Source organism: Dioscorea cayenensis, unplaced genomic scaffold (genome assembly GCF_009730915.1).
Source record: "Dioscorea cayenensis subsp. rotundata cultivar TDr96_F1 unplaced genomic scaffold, TDr96_F1_v2_PseudoChromosome.rev07_lg8_w22 25.fasta BLBR01000460.1, whole genome shotgun sequence".
NCBI lineage: Eukaryota > Viridiplantae > Streptophyta > Magnoliopsida > Dioscoreales > Dioscoreaceae > Dioscorea > Dioscorea cayenensis.
Window position 1 is genome coordinate 5,833 of NW_024086851.1, and position 25,672 is coordinate 31,504.

At 35.5% G+C, this 25,672-nt stretch overlaps 2 protein-coding genes across 3 annotated transcripts; one reads left to right on the forward strand and one right to left on the reverse strand.

Annotated features, from left to right (window-relative positions):
* Positions 1 to 2,601: 2,601 nt before the first annotated feature.
* On the reverse strand, positions 2,602 to 15,710 carry LOC120254454 (uncharacterized hydrolase YugF). Its single transcript, XM_039262554.1, is given in 8 exon segments — positions 2,602 to 3,033; positions 3,035 to 3,103; positions 3,465 to 3,534; positions 3,610 to 3,787; positions 3,888 to 3,981; positions 4,073 to 4,184; positions 15,369 to 15,484; positions 15,486 to 15,710. Coding segments are annotated over 8 exon segments (1,107 nt in total). The 3' UTR covers positions 2,602 to 2,790.
* Positions 15,711 to 17,175: 1,465 nt separating this feature from the next.
* Positions 17,176 to 25,221, forward strand: LOC120254461 (PHD finger protein ALFIN-LIKE 6-like). Of its 2 annotated transcripts, none has more exons than XM_039262559.1 (5): positions 17,176 to 17,480; positions 17,570 to 17,602; positions 18,187 to 18,415; positions 24,444 to 24,573; positions 24,678 to 25,221. In XM_039262559.1, exons 1-5 carry the CDS (start codon positions 17,381 to 17,383, stop codon positions 24,960 to 24,962), a joined length of 777 nt encoding a protein of 258 aa, XP_039118493.1. In that variant the 5' UTR covers positions 17,176 to 17,380; the 3' UTR covers positions 24,963 to 25,221. The 2 variants fall into 2 exon arrangements, with proteins under 2 accessions (XP_039118493.1, XP_039118494.1); XM_039262560.1 differs by having other exon boundaries at positions 24,681 to 25,207.
* The last annotated feature ends 451 nt before the right edge of the window (positions 25,222 to 25,672 follow it).

Sequence of the window (25,672 nt, forward strand, 5' to 3'; positions counted from 1 at the left end):
TTAGATTAGTATAATTTTGTTTGATTTCTAATAGGGATCATTGTATGTCCCTTTATGTCTTGATTATATTTAAATATATTATTTAAATTAAATTAGTTAGTTGATAATATAATTTTTTTTTTTGAATAATAGACGACAAGCGCTTTTTTTTATGAATATAAATTGTACTAAACAGTACTGGAACCCGGATGTACAATATAAATTGTATTAATTTAATATGTATATGTACTAAACAGTACTGGAACCCGGATCTAACATAACATTTTATTTTATTTTTTTCTATTTAAAAATTGAGAGTTCAACTGTGATCTATTCCTTTTTTTTTATTTAAAAAAATAATATGCTTATAGTTTGTGATATAATTTATTAATCAGAAATGAGATTAAATGAGTTTAAAATTGGTCAATGATTTCTTGGTTTATTGGCTTCAAATATCCTATGTAAAGTGTTTGTATTTTTATTAAAAAGACATATTCGGATCTTAACTTACATAGGATGTAATTACAAATAAGATGTTATGTTAACTTTTCGTTTATACATATGTGGCTTGCCCATATACATTTGTAAAAAAATAAAAATAAATAAATAAATGAGTAGAATTAGATTAGTATAATTTTGTTTGATTTCTAATAGGGATCATTGTGTGTCCCTTTATGTCTTGATTATATTTAAATATATTATATAAATTAAATTAGTTAGTTGATAATGTAATTTTTTTCACACAAAGTTAAAAACGATGTGATTTTAAAATGTATTAATTTAATATGTATATGTATTCAAAATTATGTATGATTGCCATGATTTTTTATGGTTTTATTAACTTAATAATAATAATAATAATAATAATAATAATAACATTGTCATCATCAAATAATTAATTAAAATAACAGTAAAACTCAAATAAGAGAGGCATTTAGCATGTTAAAAAAAATACATCAATTGACATAGAAAATAATAAATCCATAAACATAAAAAAAAATCATGAATAGACAACGACTACGTTAAAAATTGAATACAATGATTATATTTTTTTATATCAAATAAAAAAATTATGGTTACAAATTCTAACAGCATCTTTCTTTACATGCCATGTAAAATTATTATTCTTTCTTAGTAATATTTAAGATCTATTTTTGAAAGAAAAACACTGTCTATTGTTTAAAGAATGTGAACCTAAGATTCTAATTTTCATGTGCATTGGAAATATTAAAAAAACCAAACAAAAAACAAGTCTTCCAAAACAAAGAATGTGAACAGAAGATTCTAATTTTCATGTGCATTGGAAATACTAAAAAAAACAAAACAAGTCTTCCAAAAACACAATAAACCGAGACAAAAATATGACTTTTTCTTTTCAAATTTAAAAAATTTGGTAAGACTTCAAGTATTTCGTAAACGCCGGTCAAAACTTAGATAAAATTAAGCTTTTCAATGTTTTTGTAATAGTAGAATTTGATCAATGATAATGAAAGAAAATCCAAGTCAGCATTTAGAAAAATACAAATTCAAATTAGGAAGAAAACAAATCCGTATACTTGATATGTTTTAAGTCTTGGACTCTACTAGAAAGATCTAATGGAGAATTGAAGGTTCAACGTACACCATAAGATAAGATTAAAGACTAATCACTAGAGACAATGAAAGCGTCCTCTAATGACTTCTAAGTCTTCTTTTAGTTCTAATTAATAAATTATATGTAGCTGTTTGTCAGTTATTCATTTGTTTTTATAATTCTAGCCATAAAAAATAAAATACACAAGCATAACATAACTGAGATTTTTATTGAATATTATATTGAAAAGTTCCGATAAATATTATGGTGTCAACCACGGGTAGCACGCTTTGGTATGACTTGGACTTGATTTGATCTGGGCAAAATGCTATTTGTACTCAACGTGACATAAACCCTTTACTGTGTTGGGAGAGAAGGGTTGCTACTCACATGTCAGCACAACATATAATCTAGTCTGTTAAATTTATGTATATATTTTATTTAAATATTTTTAATAAAAATATGTGAAAATTTTTGTCATGTATAATAATAAATTTTATATATACAGTTGAAAAATGGATGTAAAATTGAATGATATATGTGTTTTATATTAATTTTATAAATATTTTTCTAATAAAAATACGTGAAAAACTTTCTCATGCACATATATATATCTAAAATTTTGAGGAAATAAAATGTTTTTTATTATTTACAAAATAAGCATTTTGATTTTACCCATTTAAACGTATGATTATTTTCATAATTTTAAAATTTTTCCAAAGTTTACTAATTTATTATTTAGAGATTAATATCTTTTGGGTTTTTTATTTGTTGGGCATTTTTTATTTTTAAATAACAAGTGAAAATTAAATGGGCCGGCCCGATATTAGCCCAGCTAAACTTGGTCCGCATATCCAGCTAGCACAGTTAGAAAACGGGCCGTACAGATCTAGGCCCACAAAATATCCCGGCCCACTTCGGGAAAAGCCCATAGCCTGCCTTTTGACACCTTGAGACAAATGCATGGTACATGTATTCATCTTTAAAGCAATTGGAAAAAAAATAAATAAATTAACATGAAAACATGAATTACATACTCAATTGCTCACATACTTTATTTTGATGAATTGATGATACATTTGAAGGTGCAGTTCGGATCATTTCCAGCACAAAAAATTGACATTGGAGCTGAAATATGCCGACATTTGATCTAGTTACAGAACTAATGAACTAAAAAAAATACACAGTATATATATATTGTGAAAGCAAGAAAGTTTATCAGCATATTGAAATGTCATTCATATAGTAGGAAGATTAGCCAGCCAAGGGAGCAGCTTTTCATGAACCAAATCTGGTTTATCGTCGTGAGGACAATGACCGACTCCTTGCAGTAGATAGAGACTTACATTCGGAAGTTTAGATGGTAATGAAGAAAAATATTTCCCTACCGGTCCGTCAATTGGAGTGAACGGGTCTTCGTCACCCCATAAAACCAAAATAGGCAGAGAAATTTTCGGCATCAATGAAATCGGACTTGGTCCCCGGTGGGCCGGTTACAATTGACACAAATGCATCAAGAGCTCCTAAATCATCAGCCGGCCTTCTAATAATCTGAATTTTAAAGCAAACTGCATATTATCAGCAATGTCTAAGATTGTATTATAATTTGTAAGTAGTTCAGCTTATGCTCAAGGTTTAATTCCATCAACAGTGCCTAAACTAAGGGCCAATGTTTATGTCGATCTCTTAACTGGTGTAATTTGTTGTCAACTCGGCATTGTAGAGAATAAGTGCCTTCATAATGGATGTCAAGTCAACAACATAAAAATAAGATAATAAATGAATAATAGTGATAGCACTATAGCAGGATGGTGTCGATCAGTGTAAATGAAGGAGGGACTAAAATGAACTAAGCATCTGGTTCAATGGTGAAAATTAACATTTCTTCATGATTAATAAAAAGTTGTGATACCTCAATAAGATCTTCATCGACAGATTCTTTGTTCCCATATACAGAAAGCAAAATGTTCTTCAAGTTGTCCCTGTCACAACAGAAATGTGTTAAAACATCGACAAGTAGAGTATTAGCAAAGGAAAGAAATCAACATGTGATTTACTTTTGTTTCACACGATTAAAAATTGCTGTCGCAATTCCCTGTTGCTTCAGTAAAAAATCTACTAGCCAAAGCAGAGGCAACAAAAGTTTGATCCTCCAGTCGTCAACTATGGCTTTGTTGTTCATCCCACCAGCACAGTTTAGCAACACAAGGCCTCGGACCAAACCTTTAGTAGAATCTGATTGCTAGGGAAGAGATCATTACTTCACATTTTTCAAGCAATTTTTGAAACCCAACTTTTTAAAGTGAGTCTGAGATAATCAAACCATATAGCTTACCAGAAGCAGCAATGACACAAGCAAGACTTCCGACTGAGTTGCCGATCAATATCGTAGGCTCTTTGATGATCTCATCCAAAAAGTCCAAAATCAACTGTTTAAACACAAGATGCTTCTAAGAATGTGCTAACTGAAATTTAAATTTTGTTACTGTAATATTAATGCTGTTTGGTGAACTTTCTTACCTGTGCCCATACTTCCATTGTATAAGCAAAGCCCGCTGGTTTGTCCGAATCACCAAAACCAAGAAGATCAATGGCATAGACAGTATATTTTTCCGACAATACTCCAATATTCCTAACAGTGAGTAAACCATGGGGAAATTATTAATGGCTTAAGCTATTTATTCCAATTAAAAGATTCCATAGAGCGATGAAATCAATAGATTCCGTTCCTTTGAAATCCCTGAGAGAGTATTTGTGCAGAGGGAAAGTACAAGAAAATCTTGTGTTTTGTTGAATGAAGAAAGATTGTGAACAATTTGTTTGTTTCTTCTGCTCCATTTTCCTTGAACAATAATGTGACTAAAATGGTTCATGTTTAAGTTTAACCATATTAAAAAGAAGTTTAGATTCAAAACCAAAAGCAAGAACCAATTCAAACTCAAACCATGAAAAATAAAAAACAAACAACTAGCAAAGGATTAAATCATACTGAACATCAGGCACTTCTTTCATCCAAAAATAAACAGAAGGTCAAGCCCAACCCATCAATCCATGGAATCAAGCATGGCTAAAAGAAGGCTTCCGATCCAATACCGACTACCCAAAGAGAATAAAAATCAAACTTTCAGCAACAATTGAGCTTGAACCAATAAGGCAGAGGCAGTTAAGAAACTTATTGAAAAGATTGACAACTATTTGTTTGTTTCTTCTGCTCCATTTTGCTTGAACATTAATGTGTCTAAAAATAGCATTCATGTCAAAGTTTAATGATATTAAAGAGAAGTTAAGATTCATAGCCAAAAGCAGGAAACCAAATCGAACTAGAAAACTATAAAAAATAAAAAACAAACAACTAGCAAAGGATTAAATCACACAGAACATCAGGCACTTCTTTCATCCCAAATTAAACACAAGTTCAAGACGAATTCATCAACCCTTGGAATCAATCTTAGCTAAAAGAAGGCTTCCAATCCAATACTGACTATCCAAAGAGAATAAAAACAAATCTTTCAGCAACAATTGAGCTTGAACCAATAAGGCAGAGGCAGTTAAGAAACTTTAAAAAAAAAATTGAAAGATTGACAACTATTTGTCTGTTTCTTCTTGTCCATTTTGCTTGAACATTAATGTGACTAAAAAGAGATTCATGTTTAAGTTTAACGATATCAAATAGAAGTTTAGATTCATAGCCAAAAGCAGGAAACCTGTGGGCCCCACACGTTTTTATTTTTATTTTTATTATTTTTTTCATTTAATTGTTTTGCATGTAAGGCTGTTACGGAAGAGGAAAAGAAACTTTCCTTTTTTATTATTTTTTTTCTCTTAATTTTTCATACCTTATTAGGTTTTCAAACCCTAGCCGCCACCTCTTTGTTTCTCCCGAAATAGATTTCCGTTTTGACCAAGAAAGAGAGAGATCTCGCTCTTTCCTCTTCTTTTTTGTTCTTTTTTGGTGTGTAGGCCGTGGCGAGGGACGGAGATAGCCTCTTCGCTCGAGGGTTGTGTTGATCATCGTTGTGAGAGTAGCGTTCTCTCCCTAGATCTAGGGTTAAGTGGTGTAATTTTTATTTCCTCGATCTTGTTGTGGTATTGTTTAATGTTTTTATTTAGGAATTAAGTGGTGGATTGATTTTTCTTTCATGATGAAACTAGCCATTGAATAGTAAATTTTCTATATTGATTTGTAAATTATTGTTGCCTATGTTCATGATCACGTTGTTTTTTTGTGTTAAAAAAACATTATTCTTGATTTGAAAAAGAAAAAAGAAATAATAAATTGTTATTATTATTTTTGAAATTAGTGTGAAATTAGGGGTGCTGGCGTCCCCTTTAACACTCACAAATTTAACAAATGTATATATATATATATATATATATGTAGATATATATTAAATTTTGGATTGGATGGCTGTGTTCATGCAAGTTAGGTTCTATGTATGGATGAATTGTATTATTTCTTTTAAGAAAGCTTAGTTTTAGATTCCACTGAATTTTGATGGATGGAACAAAGTTGGTTGAGGTTCTGCAGTATATATATATATATATATATTATAATTGATTAATTGTTTTAGATATTTCTTAGGGATTAGTGGAGATGTTTTATGTGTAAATAGTTAACACACAGATTTATACATAATATGTGTACATTTGTATAAATTAGATTGTTGGATGTTTTAAGTGTTATGACAGTTAGGATAGGAATTTGATCCACTGTATATTTCTGTGTATTTATAGCATGTTTAGCGTTTTAATACATTGGAATGTACTCTCAAATATAGGGTGTTCTGTGGAAGCCTAATTTCGTGGTGCTTGTAGTTTTGGTGTTAGCTAGTCAGGTAAGTAAACCACCTATAAATATTAATATGTGATGTATTTGTGACACTTATTTATTTTTGGTAATGGTGTATTATCATTACTGTTATTCATTTAATTAAATTTTATTCAATATATATTAAAGTTTTGACTGCTCATTTTTCTGACTTTCGTGAGCATGTGTGAAAAGGTTTACTGTTATTTATTTATTTATTTGTTTTTATTTCAGATTTACAATCACATATCTGATTTATGTGAGCATTTAGGATTATTTATTTATTTATTTATTTAAATCTTTTCTCAGAAACTCCAATTACTATATTTTCTTTTATTATAGAAATTAATGGATTATTTTAATATACTTGTTAAGTATTAATTATTGTTGTCGCATAATTGATTAAATCTCTAAATATTGAGGTGAGACATTAGCATTATCTTATTTTAAAATAATTGGAATTATTTTCCTTAGAAAACGGGATCACTAAATTTTCATATTATTGCGTTGACGATGATTTTGGACCCGACATATTTTTGTTATAGAAACTCGTAGTCCCCAAACTAATTATGCAATAACCCTGTCACTGGGGGTTAAACACTGACCGTGTCGACACGTACTTCTGACATAGAAACTATAGTTTCGCACTGTTCCGTCGGTGAAGAATAACGGCTTCTGATATTCTGGCTCGGGTCACCGAGGGTAAACCTATGAGTTCTAAAATCCGACTCGGGTCACCGAGTTTAAATAAATGAGTTATGATATTTTGTTTTGGCATTAGATGTTTGGGGGACATATATGCTTGTTATTTTGGTAAACTAAATCTGTTATGATTTAATTCTGATTTCTGGATTTCATTTTGATATTTATTTCGCTTTGTTACATTTTTGTACACTTTTTAAAAAAACTAATGAACATTTTTTTGTGATCCCGATGTTTTTTTAGTGGTTGCTTCATCGGGCTCCCAAGCTCATTAAGTTGTTCTCTCATCTTTCGGATCGGGGAGTAGGGTTGGGTGGTGGACAGTTTAGCGGGGTCGCTGAGCAAGTCGCCGCCCTAGTCATATTTCAAGTTAATAAACTTTCTTGTTGTGAACCTAGAACTTATGTCTTATGTTTAATGTCTCGTGAGACACTTGTTACTTGCTTCCAATATATATCGGGCATTGTGCCTCTATGTTGTTTTTTGAAAGTTAATGTATTTGTTAAAGGTTGTTTTTATCTAGTGTGAGACAGGGTTTTGAGGCCTCATGCGTCTACTTGGTCACGACCTTGTAGGTATGCGGCCGCTTGTCAATGCTCTAGGTTCGGGCGTGACAAATCTAGTGGTATCGAGAGTTGTTGATTTCATTAACTATGATCTTAGTTTCCTAGCAAAAATCATCCGATTTAGTTTGTTAGGGTGATCCGATGGATGTTTAGATTGGTATCCTTAGGTGTTATTGATCTGATAGGATCTTTTGTTTGAGTTTGCCTGATTGTATTTGGGTTTACCTTGCAGAATGCCTCCTCGTAGGGATACTAGTAGAAGTGTTGCTGATTTGATGGGACGATCCCCTCATCGCCGGTGGAATCCCTCACGAGGGAGGGACTAGTGATAGGATTGATAACCACGAAATTCCTCAGCGAGGAAGGGACTAATAGGGTTGATAACCGTGAAACTTTGATGGATCTGGTTCGAGAAGTGGTAGGGTTGGTGCGTGATCAGAGACAGCAGCAGGCGTCAGCAGCACCACCACCACTACCGCCTCCTCCTTCGCCTCTTTCCTCGGGAGCCTAAGGAGAAAACCATCATGGAATTCAAAAAGATCCGTCCACCACCATTCGAGGGAACTACTAATCCGGATGAAGTGGAAGTTTGGGTAGAAGAAATGGAGAAGGCTTTTTCTTTCGTGATGAAGTGTCATCAAGAAGAGAAACCGAGGTTTGGTGTGTACATGCTCAAGGGTCCTGCAAATCATTGGTATCAAGGGGAGCTTCGCACTCGCCGTGGGAAACAGCTTGGTTCTTGGTTGCAATTGAGAGAAGCTCTTTTCTGCAAATATTTCACAAGGGACAAGATGGTCCAGTTTGAGAAGAAGTTCATCAATCTCACTCGAGGCGATGTATGCAGTGGATGAGTATGAGATGGAATTTGACAGACTTTCGAGATATGCTCCGAAGCTGGTAGATGATGATCAGAGCAGGGCCAGACGTTTTGAGGGAGGATTGCAGGCACACATTCGTAGGGGGTTGGCCGCCTTGCACTTGACTAGCTATGCAGAGGTTGTGAGTCGTGCCAAGTCTTTGGACACTGTCTGGAGTGATACTAAAGATCAAAATAGAAGGTTTCAGAAAAAGAGGGATAGAAGCTTTGACAGTCAGAGGAACCATCAGTCAGGAAGTGGAGGAAAGCCTAGGTTGGAGGCGAGACAAGGTGAATCCCAGACTGTGAATGGGCCACCAGCACAGCGGTCTCGTGGGTTTGCACCTGTTCCACCTCGTTCTGGACAGAGATGTGCTACTTGTGGAGGTTCGCATGCTACTGCAGATTGTAGACGTAATACTGGGGCTTGTTTCAAGTGTGGCAGTATGGAGCATCGTATTGCTGGGTGTCCATGCGGTTTTCTCGCTGCATGAGGACATCTAGTATGCAGGATTCGAGACAGGTGTCAGCGCCTAAGTCTCAAGCGTCTTCAGGTCAGCGTACAGGGAAAGAGATAGCTAGTGAGCAACCGACTTCCTCAACTCAGCAGAAAGCAGGAAGGCCAAAGACCCGGGCGTGTTTATGCAATGACTCACGAGGATGCACACGCCTCTAATGCAGGGGTGGTGTCGGTACATTAGCGGTTTACTCTCGCGATATGCCTGCGCATTATTTGATTCTGGAGCTACGCATTCGCTCATCTCGCCCTCGCATTTATTCGTAAGCATGCCCCGCACTGCTATGGTCATGGATTATGATTTGTGTGTTGCAACCCCTTTAGGAGTTGATGTTGTGCTTAATAGAGCATGTGAAAATTGCCCCATTATGGTTGCTGGTCATGAGTTGCTAGCTCGCTTTGCATGTTACGACCATGACCGACTATGATGTTATCTTAGGAATGGACTTTTTGTCTAAATTCCATGCAATAGTCGATTGTTATGCAAAAAGTGTAGTTTTTAAAATCCCTGGAGAAGCGAGTTCACCTTTCTAGGGAATGATTCTCGCATCATCACTGTAATTTCCCGCCCTTACTGTGCTCGAAATTACTTTTGGGTGGGTGCTCGGGATTTCTGCAATGATGTTAGAAGATAAAACATGTAAGGGCCGGTGTTAGAGGATATTCCGAGTGGTGAGGGAGTTTTTCCGATGTTTTTCCCCGAAGATCTTCCCCGGCTTGCCTCCCGACGTAGAAGTTGAATTTGCTATTGATTTGGTTCCGGGACGAAGCACATATCAAAGGCTCCTTATAGGATGGCACCCTGCGAATCGAAGGAGTTAAAGAAGCAACTTGAGGAATTACCGGAGAAGGGATTCATACGTCCCAGTGTTTCTCCGTAGGGTGCTCGGTGTTGTTTGTTAAGAAGAAGGATGGTAGTTTGCGGTTGTGCATAGATTATCGGGAGCTGAACAAGGTGACAGTGAAGAACCGGTATCCACTACCACGGATAGATGATCTTTTTGATCAGTTACAAGGTTCACAGATATTTTCGAAGATTGATCTTCGATCTGGATACCACCAGTTGAAGATTAAGCCGGAAGATGTGTCCAAATCCGCATTTCGCACTCGTTATGGACATTATGAGTTCCTTGTGATGCCTTTTGGGTTGACGAATGCCCCTGCGGCTTTTATGGATTTGATGAATCGGACCTTCCAGCCTTTCTTGGATAGGTTCAGTCGTGGTGTTTATTGATGATATTCTGGGTGTATTCAAGAGCCGGAAGAACATGAAGAACACTTGAGGATTGTACTCGGGCATCTTGAGAGAGAGGAAATTGTTTGCAAAAATTCTCTAAGTGTGAGTTCAGGGCCGGACAGGGTAGCTTTTCCTTGGTCATGTGATAACCAAAGATGGGATTTCGCTGATCCTAAGAAGGTTGAGTCAATTGTTGAATGGAAGAGGCCAACTAGTGTGATGAGGTTCGTAGCTTTTTTGGGGTTAGCTGGTTACTATAGGCGGTTTGTGGAAGGGTTCTCAGTCTTAGCAGCACCATTAACAAAGCTTACCAGGAAAGAAACAAAATTTCAGTGGTCTGATCAGTGCGAGCAGAGTTTCCAAGAGTTGAAGCACCGGTTGGTGTCTACTCCTATTCTCACACTTCCGTCTCCTGGTGAAGGTTTTACTATTTACAGCGATGCTTGTAAAACCGGACTTGGGTGTGTATTGATGCAGAATGGTCATGTGGTGGCTTATGCATCCAGGCAGTTGAAGCCATTTGAGGTGAACTATCCCACTCATGACCTGGAGTTAGCAGCAGTGATCTTCGCTCTGAAGATTTGGCGGCATTATTTGTATGGAGAGACTTGTGAGGTGTTTACAGATCACAAGAGCCTCAAATACATTTTCACCCAGAAAGAGTTGAACATGAGACAAAGGAGATGGCTGGAGTTGCTAAAGGATTATGATCTGACTATTAGTTATCATCCTGGGAAGGCAAATGTAGTGGCTGATGCACTAAGCAGAAAGTCTTCTAGCAGTGTAGCTGCATTGATTACATCCCAAAGACCACTTCTAGAGGATATGAGAAGAATGGAGCTACATGTGATTTTACAAGGTGCAGGTGGTTATTTGGCGAGTTTAGTGGTGCGGCCTATGCTCTTGGAGAGAATTAAAGAAGCACGGCTGAAGACGACTATTTCCGTAAGATTCGTCAGAGATAGAAGTCGGCACTCAAGTTCGGGCTTTCGGATCCACCACGATGGTTCGAGCTGAGGTTTGGAGATCGGATCCGTGTTCCAAATGACTCGAGTTAAAGAAGGAAATCATGGAAGAAGCTCACTACACCGCTTATTCGGGCTCATCCCGGCAAAAGACTAAAAATGTACAAGGATCCAAGAGTACTTTTCACGGTGGAATAACATGAAGCGGGAGATTGCCCAGTTTGTGGCACAGTGTTTAACCTGTCAGCAGGTTAAGGTGGAGCATCAGAGACCAGCGGGACTTCTTCAACCACTTCCGATCCCAGAGTGGAAGTGGGAGAATATCATGATGGATTTTGTATCCGGTTTTCCTAGAACCCACAAGGGTACTCGACAAAGTGTGTGGGTAGTGGTTGACAGATTAACCAAGTCCGCATTTCTTGGTCTGCGAAGACCGGCATGTCTTTGGAGAAGCTAGCGTAGATGTACATCGACCAAATTGTGAGGTCGCATGGTGTTCCAGTGTCAATCGTGTCGATCGGGACACCGTGTTCGTGGCACACTCGAAAAGTTTCGCATAAGGCTTTGGGAACTAAGTTGACTTTCAAAGACAGACTTTTTCACCCGCAAACGGATGGGCGATCCCGAGAGGACTGAATCAGATCTTGGAGGATATGCTTCGGGCTTGTATGCTAGATTTTTGGGGGTTCATGGGATCGACACTTGCCTTTCGATTGAGTTTGCTTATAACAATAGCTATCGTGCAAGCATCCGGACGGCTCCCCTATGAGGCACTTTATGGCGGAGATGCGAGATCCCCTATTTCTCTGGGATGACGTGGGAGAGAGAAGATTGTTAGGGCCGTAGATTGTACAAATGACGGTGGAGAAAGTTCGATCGATCGGGAGATCGCTTATGAGCGGCTCGGAGTAGACAGTAAGAGTTATGCTCGATAACGTGAGAAGAAGTTTAGAATTTGAAGCTGGGGGATCATGTGTTCTCGAGGGTCGCTCCAACCAAGGGAGTAATTGCTTTCGCGTAGAGGGAAGCTCAGTCCTCGATTTATTGGCCCATTTGAGATTTTAGAGCGCATTGGTGAAGTGGCATACCGGCTTGCACTACCGCCAGCTCTTTCCCGTGTGCATAATGTGTTCCACGTTTCTATGTTGAAGAAGTTCATCGCAAATCCTGATCATGTAATACAGTTCTCAGACTTTGAACTCAACAATGATATGACATATGAGGAGCGTCCTATGAAGATCGTGGACTTCAAAGAGCAAGCTTTAAGAAGACGGACCATTCCTTATGTAAAGGTTCAATGGAGCAATCATTCAGAGCGTGAAGCGACATGGGAGTTAGAGTCAGAGATGAGAGAAAGATACCCGTATCTTTTCATCTGATCAGGTAAGAGTTTAGAGGACTAAACTTTCTTTTTAGGAGGGAGGAGTTGTGGGCCCCACACGTTTTTATTTTTATTTTTATTATTTTTTTCATTTAATTGTTTTGCATGTAAGGCTGTTACGGAAGAGGAAAAGAAACTTTCCTTTTTTATTATTTTTTTTCTCTTAATTTTTCATACCTTATTAGGTTTTCAAACCCTAGCCGCCACCTCTTTGTTTCTCCCGAAATAGATTTCCGTTTGGACCAAGAAAGAGAGAGATCTTGCCTCTTTCCTCTTCTTTTTTTGTTCTTTTTGGTGTGTGGTGCCGGCGGCGAGGACGGAGATAGGCCTCTTCGTCAAGGGTTGTGTTGTCATCGTTGTGAGGTAAGCGTTCTCTTCCTAGATCTAGGGTTAAGTGGTGTAATTTTATTTCCTCGATCTTGTTGTGGTATTGTTTAATGTTTTATTTAGGAATTAAGTGGTGGATTGATTTTTCTTTCATGATGAAACTAGCCATTGAATAGTAAATTTTCTATATTGATTTGTAAATTATTGTTGCCTATGTTCATGATCACGTTGTTTTTGTGTTAAAAACATTATTCTTGATTTGAAAAAGAAAAAAAAAGAAATAATAAATTGTTATTATTATTTTTGAAATTAGTGTGAAATTAGGGGTGCTGGCGTCCCCTTTAACACTCACAAATTTAACAAATGTATATATATATATATATATATATGTAGATATATATTAAATTTTGGATTGGATGGCTGTGTTCATGCAAGTTAGGTTCTATGTATGGATGAATTGTATTATTTCTTTTAAGAAAGCTTAGTTTTAGATTCCACTGAATTTTGATGGATGGAACAAAGTTGGTTGAGGTTCTGCAGTATATATATATATATATATATTATAATTGATTAATTGTTTTAGATATTTCTTAGGGATTAGTGGAGATGTTTTATGTGTAAATAGTTAACACACAGATTTATACATAATATGTGTACATTTGTATAAATTAGATTGTTGGATGTTTTAAGTGTTATGATAGCTAGGATAGGAATTTGATCCACTCGTATATTTACGTGTATTTATAGCATGTTTAGCGCTTTTAATACATTGGAATGTACTCTCAAATATAGGGTGTTCCGTGGAAGCCCTAATTTCAGTAGTGCTTGTAGTTTTGGTGTTAGCTAGTCGGTAAGTAAACCACCTATAAATATTAATATGTGATGTATTTGTGACACTTATTTATTTTTTTGGTAATGGTGTATTATCATTACTGTTATTCATTTAATTAAATTTTATTCAATATATATTAAAGTTTTGACTGCTCATTTTTCTGACTTTCGTGAGCATGTGTGAAAAGGTTTACTGTTATTTATTTATTTATTTGTTTTTATTTCAGATTTACAATCACATATCTGATTTATGTGAGCATTTAGGATTATTTATTTATTTATTTATTTAAATCTTTTCTCAGAAACTCCAATTACTATATTTTCTTTTATTATAGAAATTAATGGATTATTTTAATATACTTGTTAAGTATTAATTATTGTTGTCGCATAATTGATTAAATCTCTAAATATTGAGGTGAGACATTAGCATTATCTTATTTTAAAATAATTGGAATTATTTTCCTTAGAAAACGGGATCACTAAATTTTCATATTATTGCGTTGACGATGATTTTGGACCCGACATATTTTTGTTATAGAAACTCGTAGTCCCCAAACTAATTATGCAATAACCCCTCGTCATCGGGGGTTAAACATCGACCGTGTCGACACGCATTTCGACATAGAAACTATAGTTTCAGACTCGTTCGCCGGTGAAGAATAACGGCTCGATATTCCGCCGGTCACCGAGGGTAAAACCTATGAGTTCTAAAAATCCGACTCGGGTCACCGAGTTTAAATAAATGAGTTATGATATTTTGTTTTGGCATTAGATGTTTGGGGGACATATATGCTTGTTATTTTGGTAAACTAAATCATGTATGATTTGATTCGATTTCGGATTTCATTTTGATATTTATTTCGCTTTTATTACATTTTGTACACTTTTTAAAAAAACTAATGAACATTTTTTGTGATCCCGATGTTTTTTTAGTGGTTTAGCTTTACTCGGGCTCCCAAGCTCATTAAGTTGTTCTCTATCTTCGGATCGGGGAGTAGGGTTGGGTGGTGGACGGGTTTAGCGGGTCGTTGAGCAAGTCGCAGCTTAGTCATATTTCAAGTTAATAAACTTTCTTGTCGTGAACCTAGAACTTATGTCTTATGTTTAATGTCTCTGTGAGACACGTTACTTGCTTCCAATATATATCGGGCATTGTGCCTCTATGTTGTTTTTGAAAGTTAATGTATTTGTTAAAGGTTGTTTTATCTAGTGTGAGACAGGTTTTGAGGCCTTGCGTGCCTACTTGGTCACGACCTTGTAGGTATGCGGCCGTTTGTCAATGCTCTAGGTTCGGGGCGTGACAAAACCAAATAAAACTCAAAAACTATGAAAAATCAAAAACAAACAACTAGCAAAGGATTAAATCACACAGAACATCAGGCACTTCTTTCATCCCAAACTAAACACAAGTTCAAGCCCAACCCATCAATCCTTGGAATCAATCTTAGCTAAAAGAAGGCTTCCAATCAAAGAGACCAAAAACCAATCTTTTTTAGCAACAATTAAGTTTGAACTAATAACATGCCAATAAAGGAAAAAGATAATTTTGATAACAAAACATGCATCACTAAAGAAAGATGAACAAAACAAGGTAACCAAAGATGGACCCTTTGAGGAGTTCTTATACCTACGCCAGTGCGCAACAGAGGCACCAAAACCATGAACAAGGAGTAGAGGCATGCCCTTCCCCTTGACAAGGTAATTGATCTTGAAGCCATTCCAAGTCCAAGCATCGCAACATCTCATAAATCTCTTTGAGATTACTGCTTCTCTGGTCCATTGGAGCTGCTACACTTGGGCCACTAGAAGCAATCCTGAACCTGAGATGCTGGCAAGTAGAGGAAGCTTTGGGCTGTGGAAGGAGAAGGGAAGGGGGAGAGAGATGGTTAGGAGTGGGAAAGAGAGGGAGGTGAGAGGGAGGTGATGGTGGAGAGAGGGTGGAAGCTGGAAGCAATGCAACTGCCGCCATTGGAGAGTTATCTCCTTTCTTCTTCTCCTTATATAATATATATATATGGAGTATTAACTGCTGGCGAGGATAGGGGTAATTTTGTCATTCTGCAGTTTTATTTGCTATTACAAATGTAGAAACAACAATATTTGGAAAGAGCTTTTAATTTCACAAATTATTTATATATTTCTCTCTACATAAAAAAATTTACAATTATTTCTTGTTCTAGATATTGTTAATTGGGTCAAGGTGTATTTTTTCTAATAATATTGTTTAATTGTTTTGCACTGTGCATTTGGCTTGAGAATTTAAGATACTGTTTATTAGATTTAGGTGTGGATCTCATCTGAGAAAAACAACAGTTTTATTTCTTTAAAATTATATAATAGAGAGTTTTTTTAAATATTTGTAAGTTAATGTAATTGTGGTTGTATTTCTTTATTTGTCTATTTTTTTATAATCTCTTAAATAATGAATGCTTGTGACTTATTCATAAATATATATATACATATATTTCATGGTCAATAGACACCGAAGATCAACTAATATCCTATGTTACATATTATGAATGATCTTTGAACGCTGAAACAATTAAAATAGATAAATCTTTTTAATTAAGAGATGAAAAATTAATAATTTTAAGAAAAGAAAAATATAATATGCCCACAGTTTAAGTACTAATTGTGCTTTTCATATGTCTATAGATCTTCTCAATTTTACTCCAAATTATCAACTCCACAACTCTAGAGTAATTCAATCTGATCTAAATCTAACGAGTTTTTTAAAATTATTAGTAAATTAATTACTAAACTCAAAAAGAATGATTAATGATTAAGAACTGTGGGCTTGCATAATACGACTGCGCTTGTAATCGAGAGCTTGAGCTGCCCTCATATACGATCACTTTCTGATCTTCGAAAATTATGTGAAAAAATATCTCGTTCTCTCCAGCGTTATATGAGAGAGTTTATCTCAGAAGTCACCAAACTATTATAACTCAGATCTCAATACCGTTTGTCTCGTTTTTTACATCGAATGTTGATTGAGTCAAAAAACAATATCATTATCCACAAGAAAAATAAAATAAAATAATTTAAAAAATATGTTTAATTGGGAGATTTTCTTATCGAACTCGGGTTCAAAATAAGGAACCGACCCGAAATCGACTGAGTAATTAATAATTGGCACCGAATGATGGTTGACTATTAACTAATTTGAATAAATTATTATCCAAATAAAAAAAAAAGGAAACCAGATTTAGAACAGGTTACATGAACCCTCGTTTGTACATCTTATAAACCTCAGCCGCCAACGAGGCGAATTCTCATTGGCTTTTTCTTACCCTTTTTTCTTAGTTGTTCACTATTTAACCAATAATAATACGCCACGTAGGTTTCAAGGAGTGATTTCCCTGCTCCGCCGTCACTACTGCCAATAAAAACAAAACAATTAAACAGGATAAAAAAAAGGAGAATTATAGAACCCTAAAAACCTTTTCTTTTTCTCTTTTTTTCTCTCTCTCTCTTTCGATTCATGGATTCCAACGTCTCCATCGATTGAATCGACTCCAAAACCCTGATTCCCTTGTTGATTGAGAGGATAAGGCCCTGATTTCTCTCAAATTCACTGGTTTCTAGGGCTAAATCCGTGGTTTGTTCTGACTTCAGAGGTATTTTGAGGTCTCTGAGATGGAGGGAGCAGCGGGGGCTTACAACCCGCGGACGGCGGAGGAGGTGTTCCGGGACTTCCGGGGACGCAGGGCCGGCATGGTCAAGGCCCTCACTACAGGTTTTGGATGTTGGATTTTTGAGGATTTCGTATAATTTTGTTGAAATTTAGATGATTGATGTGGAATTGCTTGACTTGTTGTGTTGTAGATGTGGAGAAGTTCTATCAGCTCTGCGATCCTGGTGAGCTTTCCTGCTCTTCGCTTGGTTTCGTGGTAGTGCGGCTTGGGATTAGTTTAATTTTGCTAGGAAATGCTTTCCTTTTATTTTTCTTTCAATTTTATGAAGTTCAGTTTGACGATTAAATGATGAAAAGTATGAAAACATAGTTGGTTGTTTTTATTTTTGTTTGTTTATGCATTTTGTGTGAGTTTAGATTCTATTTGGTTTTCACGGTGGATTGACTTTTTTTGCTTTTGATACTGTTCTCTTTTTGGGATAATAGTAACCTGTAGCTTTCTTCAATAATTCATTTAGAAATGTTACCGAAGTGCCTGAAAAGGTGAAAGTTTGACTTAGGTCAATGTTACTGTTCTCCTCTTCAATTTACATAGCTATGGATTTTTTTTTTTTTTTGTTTTTGAGATGTTGGGTTTGAGTTTCTTTTACATTCTTCTTTTTTCCAATTTTATGTTTAATGCATGTATTCTAAAACTAAAGTATTATATCATTACCCAATATTTCGATTTAAATATTGTTGTAAACTATGCTTGTTGGTTATTATTGAGGAGAATGTTATATACCACTGATGGTATGCTGTATTGCAGAGAAGGAGAATCTGTGTCTGTATGGGCTACCAAATGAAACATGGGAAGTAACCTTGCCTGCAGAGGAAGTGCCACCGGAGCTCCCCGAGCCAGCTCTGGGTATTAATTTTGCCAGAGATGGGATGGATGAAAAGGATTGGTTGGCGCTGGTTGCAGTTCACAGTGATGCATGGTTGCTGGCTGTTGCTTTCTATTTTGGGGCACGTTTTGGGTTTGATAAGGATGCCAGGTTAGTTTTTATTCTTTTAAACTACCAATCATTATATCACACCCATTTTGTTTTTAATGATCTTGCCCTTTTGTTCATTTTAAATTGATTACTAACAGTGGGTCCTTCAACAGTTAACTCACAGTAGCATATTGAAATTCTATGTGAGTGGTGGTCTGGTATCTTTAAGTATGCCAGTCAGAACTCTTGTTCTTATCTGTTGGAAGAGCCGGGTTGTGGTGGTTTATGAGCGTTTTATGAAAATAATTTGATGAAAAATGTGGTAAAGAGTGAAAGAATACGACAAAAGTGACGTCACTTATATGATTTTTAGTTGGATGCCAGACAGTGATCATTATTGCAGTGTGCACTTTCCTGACATAACAAATGTTTCATAGAGGACCGACTTATTCTTTTGAAACTGTATTGAATATGCTTTTTCCTCTCTTATAATCTAGTAATTATTTGATTTCTTTGCTGTCAAGTTCTTTTTTATTCTGTCAATGGCCATGTTCAAGGTTGCTTTTACATTTGTTCAATTCGTAAGTAAACTGTCTTATTATTTTGTTCAGTTTTGTGTTGATTCTCAAATTGATGCTACACTGATCTGTTTTCTGTTTTTTATCTGTTGCTTTGGAATCTTGAAGAACTTTTTGGATATACCTCAGATTTTATCACGCGATAAGTGTTACCTAATAGGTTTCTTAATCTGTATTGCTTGGTAACATGAATGGAAAACTTTTAAAAATGGAAAGACATAATCAATTTGGCATGGAGAAATTGCCATTCGGTTTATCCCAGAATTTGGCATTTCCCATAGTAAAAAGATCTTAGTGTTGATGCAAATTTAATGAAAATATTTGCTGTCTTAGCTATACCCTCCTATAAATTTTTCCCTGTTTCTCATCTATGGTTCTATTTGTATGCTTTTCTGATTTGTTCTCCTTTTGTAGCTTTATCCCTGACCGATCAACTATTTGAAGCCATCATTAATTATGCAAGAACAATTAATGGCACTCGATTGTATGGTTTTAAAACCTTTTTTTTTGTCCCTTTTTTTTTTTGGTTACCCCGCTCTTCAGAGTGTTTTTCACTCTTGGAATTAGGATACAAAGGAGCATAGGCTAGTTTGATAGCTTTCGTCTTGACTGTTGAGATTGACCTGTTGTATGCTTTTCACCTTGACTGGCACAAGTTGAGTGGTTCAGTTGTCCACTTAAATGTGGCATTTACCTTCTTTGACAGTCTTACTGCTTCACATGTACCATCATTTATAATTTGAGGCTTTTTTTCTCTTGAATGAGTTGTTTTCACATTTCTAATACCTAAACTAGACTGAGCATCTTAGTTATCCTTGTATAATCCAATTGCTTTGATCATGCCTCTGCTCAACCACCTGTGTCTCACAAGCTCCAGTGCCCAAGTTACCTTGTAAATCATTGTTCCCAATATCTGTACACAAATACCTTTATCATCTTTGCCTCAGTCTTGCCTAAGCATCTACCTGTGCCTTTTGGTGCTTTGTTGCCCCATATTTATTATTACCTTGACAATTGGTAGGAACCACATAACTTCATAAGCTACTCACATTTTGCTTAGAAACATGTAGCATCATTTTGGTTCCCACACTAGAAATACAATATGGAGTTTCATGAATAAATTAGATCATAGCTGAACAGTCATGATATCGTTCATAATAGAACAACATATTCAATTCTTGATTTCTATAAAATGTTGGTATCAAGCAATTGCTAAAGATAATAATCGGTTTCTACTAGATCATTTTTGGGCTGTTATTTTTACGTTTGTTCCATTGTTTTCTTAATTGAGGACTTTGAAGCAGGCTTTGTATCAAGCTAATTCCTTTTAATTGCTCTTTTAACTTGGTCATCCACGAGCATATTCTCTTGTTGCTTTGCTTATGGTAACCTTTTTCTGGCCCTCATCTATTATAAGACCGTGCTAGGAGCCTTTAGCATATCCTTGCTGTCATGGATTCATTCCTATTAGTTGCTAATCATTTATTAGAACGGATACAATGAGCAAATAACTTCCTATGTGAACCCCTGTATGAGGTGTAGGTAATTGAGGTTGAACTTTGCTTCTTCCTTTTGGATGTTTCCTAATGTTATTTTAGTGACAATGAACAAATAACTTCCTATGTGAACCCCTGGTTGAGGTGTAGGCAATCGGGGTTGAATTTTGGTTCTTCCTTTTGGATGCTATCCTAATGTTATTTGAGTTAACATACCTCAGTTTTATGTTAATTTTGCTAATTAATGTGAACCAAATAGAGTTGACATTAAATGCGAAACATGCCACTTCAGGTAGTTTGTGGAGGGGCTTCTTGGTTAATCCCTTTTATTGTTGGAAAGTGGCCTTGTACTTCACGCAATAGTGCTAATTAAGTTTCTTTTTCAATGTTCACTTGCAGAGCTTTGAGATTCTAAGTTCATGTGTGAGAAAATAAGATCTTATGGTGCCAAACATTTGTATTTGATGCACGTTTGTGTTTTAGTATGCTGAATCATCATACATGACTTTGATTAGGTAAAAGGAGATACATTGATTTTTCAATATGGTTCGCTCTAAGTTTTGTTTGAAGTTTAAAAAAAAAATTGATTAGGTGATTTAATATGTAATTCTTAATTATGTTTTATGTTTGCACTTTTTGGTGGCATGTCTCTCCTCAACTCTTGATTCACTACCTATTCTGATTGGATGTTTCAATTAACTTGCTTTTTTTTATATATTCTCTTTCATAGCATTTATAAGTTGCCCAAGATGGAATTAGCTTGCTTTCCCATGGGGTTATGTTTGTGCCTATTAACCTGCATGATTGAGACTGCCATTTAGGAACGATGAAGAAGTTTAAAGCAAGTCAGTCATGATGGATAGATGTCAATTTGAGGAGTTTGAATCTTCCGAATAACAACCCTCTCATTTTTTTTATGCCTTTTGTGTGTTTTCATTATCATTTATGTTTGATGTTTGACTCTTGGTTTTTTTATGATTGTTATTATGAAAATTTAATGCGTTTTTAGAATGCTTTTTTACTTTTTTTTGGTACTTATATATCAGGAGATAGTCAAACTATATTAAGATTTTCCCTTGACCAAAAAATTTGAGCATGCGATGCTACTGTGCTTGTATTTTTTGCGAATAGAACCTGAACATGAATTCGTCCCATATGTGTTTGAGGTGTTGCAATCTGTCTTGAGAAATGTATTACTTGATTTGGTATGTGTATTTTCTTTATAAACTGATTATGTTGATAGGGTCATAAGAAAAATTAATCTATAACATGAGTTTATTGGTCCCTACATAAATAATGATCTTAAAGCTGGTCAACAAGCAACTTGAGATTTCTTATCTAGCAACTCAGGTAATGGATCATGGATCATTATCTATGAGTAAGATGAGGTTTAGTTGTGAATTATATACAATGTGAAGTTTGGTGCAGCTTGATAATGGAAAAAGATAAGGAAGGGTTAGACTATAACTGAAAGCAACTTAAACTGATGGATATGATCAGGTAGTATTGGATCCAGTTGGATTGTGGCTGGATCTAAAAGCTAGGCACATTTGGGGATCTGAGGATAAGCACTCTGGGATGTAGAACTGTGACTCTGAATGAACTCCTATTGCAGAAACTCCTCTTCCCTTGCAGTATTTCATGTTCTCAGAATGAATGTCTCCTTCTTGGGTTTAGAAGTTGACCTCTGAAGGCTTCGTAGTACCTGCCACAATAAATGACCTACTGGATTGAATTGAATGAGAACATGCTTTGTGTTAAGTACTGAATGCACCTATGGAGAGAAAGCAGGGCCATGTCTGATCTATTTTTAAGTTCATTATGGGGGTCCTCTGTTTGATTGAATTAATATGCAATAACAAGGTTAAAAATAACTAGTATTTGTAGTAATAGGTACAAGAAAAACAATCTTGATTTGCATACCCCTATAGAACTTTTACTAGTTATATCCTGATTTTGCTGTGATTCAGGAGCAGGGGATGAAACATGAAAGTCATGCTCTTAGTTGCACTTTATGTACTGACAAAACATTGTTTTCCAAATCTTTGATATCTAAGGATGTAATTAAAATGCATGGGAGGTTTGATTATAACACCTCACCCGATTGATCATGCATGATTAGGGATGGGAATTTTTATGGTTAGATGCGTAGCCGGTCTACCCAAGCCATAATAGGCATTCAAAAACCTATTAGAGTTTGAAACAGTTTGGGATGTAAAATTAAAACCTGAGTTGGTTTGGGATTGGTTTGGGATTTGAGTAGGGATGGCAACATCAGGACAGGTAACTGTATACAGCAGCCAATCATTTTCCTCATTCTGAACTGCAGAAGAAAATATAGGGAAAGAACCTGTTTGCTAAATTTTTTTATAACTTTATTGAACTTAGTTTATCTTCTTGCAATAGTTGTTTTGATATCGTACTTTGTACTAGTTTGTAGGCAGTATTTATTAGATTTCTAAACATTATGAAGTGACATGTAGATGATTTTATTTTGTAATGACTTGCTGACTTTTAGAAGTTCTTGTAGATTTTGTTTGATAAATTGAATTATATAAATGAGAACCCATCATCTAGGGACGTCCCTAGATTTCAAATCTAGAGATGTCCATAGTAGCCATCGGATGAAAAATCGGCGGCTCTTATCATTATGAACGAGTAGAAACCGCGTTACTACGGTGTTGTACTGATGATCAGTGACCCAGGTAAAAAGATGTACAGTGTTTATATAATCAATCAACCATCGGATGATGATCCAACGGCTTAGATTTAAAACGTCCCTAGATTTCAAATCTAGGGACTTAGATGATGTTTTCCCTATATAAATATATTAAATGATGTAATTTGTGATATTATGTAAGAAATTTTATTTCGTTATTCTTAAAATTTTTTTGAAAGATCAACATATTAATATTTGCTAGGCCATAACTATGATTATTTGAAATAAATCAGTTTTAATTTTACAAAGACATATAATTAATTTTTTATAATTTAAATATCTAATCAGATGGGTTTAATAGGTTTTGGAGTTTAGGTAGAAATTATAAATGGGTTTGGAATATGTTTGGATTGACAAATTTTAAACGGGTTTGAGTTTGGAAATTGTATGTTTTTTCCTCGGGTACTTGCAACATTGCTATCCCTAGGCGTGGCCTAGATGGAAAAGAAAAAGAGGCCTAGCAAAAATGTATTTGGTGAGGTAAACAAAAAACAACTTGTTGATTATATAGTACACATGGAAACCACCAAGGGAAACAAAAAAATTTAGGGAATGCTTTCTTTGACATATTTTCTTTGGATAATTTGTAATACAATGAAATTATGGTGCCACTATCTCAATTATAGGATATAACTGATTTTGTGGCAACTCTGCCTCTGTGAATAGCTATATATCGGTCTTGTATGTTGTTTGTGTATGCATGGCATAGCATAGTTTTTTATGTTTTTCATTATATTTTTTATTTTTTCAAGTGGCGTCTTAAATTTGAACTTAAGGAAGAGTTTTGGGGTTAAGCCCCATGATTGGTAGGATTGATAATTTAGCTATACTAATTGGGGTCGAAGCTTAACATTGTTTTAGGCCAGGCTTCAACAGTTTTTATCTGAAAAAGTACAATAATGGTAGTCTTCTTGTAGTTTCTTAAGCATTTGACATCAAATGGGCCTGTATCTCATCATTATCATACTTGTGGGATATTTCCTTTCTTTCTTTTTTTTTTTAATATTGTTATCATTATTATTCATTGATTTTGCTATTATCTTTTATTTGAAGTTTAATGTTCATTCTACAAAAATAATCTTTTCTCCTAAATGTTGGTTGATTATACGCAAAGTGGTTTTTGTATTGTTACGAAAGGCTGGAGATCTACTTGCTTCCAAAAAATTCTTCCAGGATTGGCAATTTATCTTCCACAGTTTATTGACCAAAATAAAAATTTAGTCAATATTTAAATGCTCGAGCATTAGATATCATCTCTGGTGTTCTTTTTCTTTATAATATCACCATGATCACAGGAGGCGACTCTTTCAAATGATCAATAACCTCCCTACCATCTACGAGGTTGTGACTGGAAGCACAAAGAAGCAAACAAAAGAGAAAACCCCCAACAGCAGTAATAAGAACAACAAATCAAGCTCAAAGACGGTACATACTTCATTGTGTTACACAATCTTTTTTTATTTTCTTTTAGCTCCTAAAACTCCCATTCTACCCTAAATTTTCCCCTTTCCTCTGTCTTTTTGCATCAGCAGTCCCGGCATCCAGAGTCTCAGACCAAATCTACGAAGATGTCTTCTGCAAAGGAGGAAGAAGAAAGCGGAGAAGAGGATGAAGAAGAGGAGGATGAGGACGAGCATGGGAACACTCTGTGCGGTGCGTGCGGTGACAACTACGCGCATGATGAGTTCTGGATTTGCTGCGACGTATGTGAGAAATGGTTCCATGGAAAGTGCGTGAAGATCACTCCTGCCAGGGCTGAGCATATCAAGCAATACAAGTGCCCGGCCTGCAGCAACAAGAGAGCCAGAGTTTGAATCAAAGATCAAAAGGTTGCAGGTCCTGAGTTGATTGTGTTTAGATTAGGAACCATTTCAGATGCAGGTCTCAACATATATCTTTATGTTGAAATCAGAATTTTATGTGTTTAGACCCTTTTTAGTTTTCTTTTTATCGTCTTTTTAACTGATGTGCAGTGATGTGCATGTGCAATATGGGCGCGTGTGTTTTGATTTAACATGATCATCGTTTTAATCATACATCAGTTTGTTTAATGTCAAAATTTATTGTTTTTTACTTTTGATTTCAATTTTCTTCTCTCTGCATTTTTGTCCAGCTAGAGACCGGGAATCATGCATAATAATAGATTCTTGAGTGAGCAAGTACACACTGAGATCGTTTGATGATATAATTGGACAGAACATTGTTGTCGAATCACTTAGAAATTCGATTTTGCAGGGATGAATAGCTCTCACGTATCTTTTTCCCGGTGGTAGTGCAACAGGAAAGACATCGACCGCAAAGAGTTTGCAATGATCGATGAATGCCGCATGTCGTCCCCAGAAACATTATGGTCTTCATTAAATTGCTGAAACAACAGCCTTCTCTAGAGTTGTAATTATATTCACAACAACCGATCACAACAGCATGCCTCATTTGTACCGTTTCTCAAAAATCAAGGATGCCTACATTGTGCACTGTTTGTGAATGATTTTGAGTTAAGAAAACATTGAGGTTGAATGGGATG